Source organism: Prionailurus viverrinus, chromosome D2, assembly GCF_022837055.1.
Source record: "Prionailurus viverrinus isolate Anna chromosome D2, UM_Priviv_1.0, whole genome shotgun sequence".
NCBI classification, from domain to species: domain Eukaryota; kingdom Metazoa; phylum Chordata; class Mammalia; order Carnivora; family Felidae; genus Prionailurus; species Prionailurus viverrinus.
The window spans coordinates 60,313,145-60,316,619 of NC_062571.1; the positions used below are offsets into that span (position 1 = coordinate 60,313,145).

Consider the following 3,475-nt stretch of genomic DNA (forward strand, 5'->3'; position numbering starts at 1 on the left):
CCCTGGGGTGGGGGTGGGATGCACGAACCGCAGGGCAAGTCCCCCCACCCACCCACCCTTTACCCCCCAGAAATTAATTTTCCATCCGTGGCGCCCCCAGTGTACGCACTTTCCCCCAGCAACGCATGCCTCACTTTTTACCCGGACCTGACGAAGCCCGCTTCCCTCGCCCCCACCCCCAATTTGGTAGTTGCCGCGTGTTTGCGGGCAAGAGGCGCCTTCGCCTGCCTCCCGCTTTCCCCTGGCCCCTTATTCTCGCGCCTGCCCTGAAACTCCTCCAAAGCTCCAAGGCCTGGGCAGCCGGCAACGAGCAGCGGCGAGACACGGAGCCTGCCGCGGCTTCCCTGAATAGGGCCCACTCATTCAGACACGGTCACCGCCGGTTCTAGTAAAATGGCAAAGACTTTATTTATCGGAGAAAGAGGCCTTGGGTACAGTCCGGAGAGGAGAGGGCAGGAGCAGGGAAGGGGCACGCAGGACCCACCCTCATCGAGTCACCCTTGTCTGGCCAAGTCGAGCTAGGAGCGGGGCGTTGGAGACCTGCAAGACAGACCCAGAGCTGCGGAGGAGGTGGGGTGAGGGCTTAGGTTGGCCTCCTCTTAGTCTCTGTCACATGCAAAAAAATTCTAGAAAGAGTAAAAAATAATTCTAGGGCTTTGGGTTCTGTTTTAGTTGGTTGATCGGTTGGATTTCCCCCTGCTTTGTCCCTAAGACCCGGACCCCAGCAGTCAATCCAAGGAAACCGAGAGAGGGTAAGGAGGAATCTTAAAAATAGCGTTAGTGGACATTGGGAGGCAGAAACCGGCATCGAAAACAGACTTCTGGGGACGGGGGTGGGGGGAGAGAAGAGATCGATTTGAAACTTGCAAGTCAGGACCCGGCTGTCCCCCTCAGCCCCTTCCCACTCGGGGAAAAGGGGCAGATGGAAATAAAAGAAGTCAACTGCAATAGGCCTAGGGAGGCGAGGAGGAAGAGGGCCAGTGCATTCGCCACATGCAGAGAAAAATCAAAACAGTCGGGGCGCGCCCCCTCCTCCGGACCGCGGGCTTCAGTGTTCGTTACCCTCGATACTGCCTCGCCCTCAGCAAACCCGGCAGCCTGAGAGCTTTGAAAACATGGAAATCTCCGAGATTTTAAAAAATAAAAGAAAGAAAGAAAGAAAAAAAGTCAGGCTGAGGTGGGAAGAACCCGCTATATAGGTTTAAATATTTATACAGGAGCCATACAGAATTGCACGGCAAGGGCTCCCGGGGCAGCGGAGGCCGCGCGCGGCGGCCGGCCCGGCCGGCCAGCCCGGGTTTATTGCTTCGAGAGGGAGGAGGCGGCTGCCGGGAGCTGAGTCCGGGCCGGAGACAGGGAAGAAGGCGGGAGTTGCAGAGGAGGTCCCAGCTCCCCTCGGCGGTCCGGGAGGCGGCGGGCAGACGGGCGCTAGGGGCCCGGCGCGGTGGAAGATCCCGGGCGCCGCTCAATCGTCCACGTCGATCTCTTCGTCTTCCTCGTCCTCTGAGCAGTCCTGGCTGCTGGCCGGCTGGTCCGTGAGCGGGGAGGCGGGCGAGAGCTGCAGGGGCCCGGCGCCCGGGGCCTGCGGGGCGCCTGGAGGGAGCGCCGGAGAGCCAGGCCTAGACTTGGCCCTGCCGCAGCCGCCGCCACCGCCGCCCGCGGCCTCCGAGTTCTGCTCGAGTTCGGCCAGCGCCACGATGTCCATCTGCCCGCTGGGGCCCAGTTTCTTGGCGGACTCCACGTCGGCCTTCATCTCCTCCAGGTCCCGCTTGAGCTTGGCGCGCCGATTCTGGAACCAGGTGATGACCTGAGCGTTGGTGAGGCCCAGCTGCTGCGCGATTTGGTCGCGATCGGCGGGGGACAGGTACTTCTGGTAGAGGAAACGCTTCTCCAACTCGTAGATCTGGTGGTTGGTGAAGGCTGTTCGAGACTTTCGCCGCTTCTTAGGGGTCTGTCGCTGCCCAAAGATGGTCATCCCGTCGCGGCCTGCGAGGAAACCATAATATAGGCTTGCACCAGGAGAGAGGAGACCACACCCCGGCTCTCGCTCACCCCACCCAGGCCTTATCGGCCTGAAGTCTGCTGCACTTCCCTTCTCGGATTTGCTTCGGCCTCCTGGACTAGGGCAAGCCTCCTCTCTGGCAAACCTCCTTCCCCCGACTCTTGTCTACCGGAAGTCTCTAGGAAAAAATTGTTTCAGTCCCTGCTCCCCACCTAAGAGTTGATTTGAAAGATCCGAGGTCGCTAGAGCACAACGGAGCCAGTCAGGGTCGCCCTGACTGCCCTGTGAATGTTGGTTTACACCTCTTCCCAACAGCCGGACTCTATGACTCTATCCCTACCCAAAAGGTCCTAGCTGAGAGGTTCTCCATTCCCCAACCCAGGAACAGGGCAAGGAGCACCCAGGCCACCGGGAACTGGAGGGAGCCAAGCAGAGCAGACAAACTGCCGAGAGATCTTGGGTTCCCGCCACCCCTCCTGGGTCACTCGACTCTGGCCTATCCAGAGGCCCCTAGGAAATTGGGTTTGGGTCCTGTCCCACTCCTTTCCACTCCCAGCGTCAGCGGCTTGGGCTGGAGGGCCCTGACGGCAGGCGCAGGAGGAGGCGGGCAGAGGCACAGGGCACAAAGAGTGGGGCACAGGGAGCCGAGCGTGGGGTAGTGGGCGCAAGGGAAGCCAGCGGCGGCGCCTACCTTCAGCTGCCTGCAGGACGCTGACCTCCAGCCCCTTAAAGGTCTTGCTGGCGAGCTCCTCCAGCGCGCACAGCGGCGAGGTCTGCGAGAGCAGCGCGCGGCCCGCCAGGGGCAAGCCGCCCGGCGCGTGCTTGTCCGCCGCCGCCAGCAGGTGCGCCGCCCCGCACAGCGAGTAACTTCTCCGCACAGACGGCTTGTTGAGGATGTCCTCGATGCTGAACGGAGTCAGCGGCTTGTTGGAGTTGGCGGGCGGCGGCAGGTGATCCAGCGGGCTGCGCCGCCGCTCTTCCCCCGGCGCCGCCTTGCCGTCCTCCTTGGAAGTCATCTCGGCCTCGTTTGGGGGCCCGGCCGGGGCGGCTCGGGCCGCGGGGACCCAGCCCGCGGGCAGCTCGGGCGCCGGGCGGCGCGGGTGGGCGGCAGCGGCGGGCGGGAAGGAGGCCGCGCCGGGCCAGGCGCGGGGCCAGGCGCGGGGCCAGGCGCGGGGCCGATTAGCGCAGCGGCAGAGGCGAGCAGAGCCGCACGGGGCCCCGGGAGGAGGGCGCTGACGCGGGCGCCGCCGCCGCCGCCGGGGCTTCCAGCAATCCGCGGCCCGAGCCGGGGCGCGCCGCGCGGGGCTCCAGTTTCGCCAGCCCCGGTGCTATTTAAAGGTGTCAGGTGGCTCCGCGGCGGCTCCTGGCCCCGGGTCCTGGCGGCGGCAGTTGGAAAAGCCGAGGCGAGGGCGCCGATCCCGTACTGCGAGGGGAGGCGGAGAGATGGGGCAATTGACTATTGCTAACAAGTTA

At 63.9% G+C, this 3,475-nt stretch overlaps 1 protein-coding gene across 1 annotated transcript; it reads right to left on the reverse strand.

Annotated features, from left to right (window-relative positions):
- Positions 1-1,465: 1,465 nt before the first annotated feature.
- On the reverse strand, positions 1,466-3,018 carry LBX1 (ladybird homeobox 1). The gene is made up of 2 exons (XM_047826388.1): positions 2,694-3,018; positions 1,466-1,986 (listed from the first exon to the last, which is right to left on the reverse strand). Exons 1-2 carry the CDS (start codon positions 3,016-3,018, stop codon positions 1,466-1,468), a joined length of 846 nt encoding a protein of 281 aa, XP_047682344.1.
- Between the last annotated feature and the right edge of the window lie 457 nt (positions 3,019-3,475).

Bases quoted from the DNA above. Each gene is read 5' to 3' on its own strand.
- LBX1 (XM_047826388.1), bottom strand. From the start codon at position 3,018: ATGACTTCCAAGGAGGACGGCAAGGCGGCGCCGGGGGAAGAGCGGCGG. The intron at 1,987-2,693 runs GTAGGCGCCGCC...GTTTCCTCGCAG, and splicing joins CGTCCTGCAGGCAGCTGAAG to GCCGCGACGGGATGACCATC.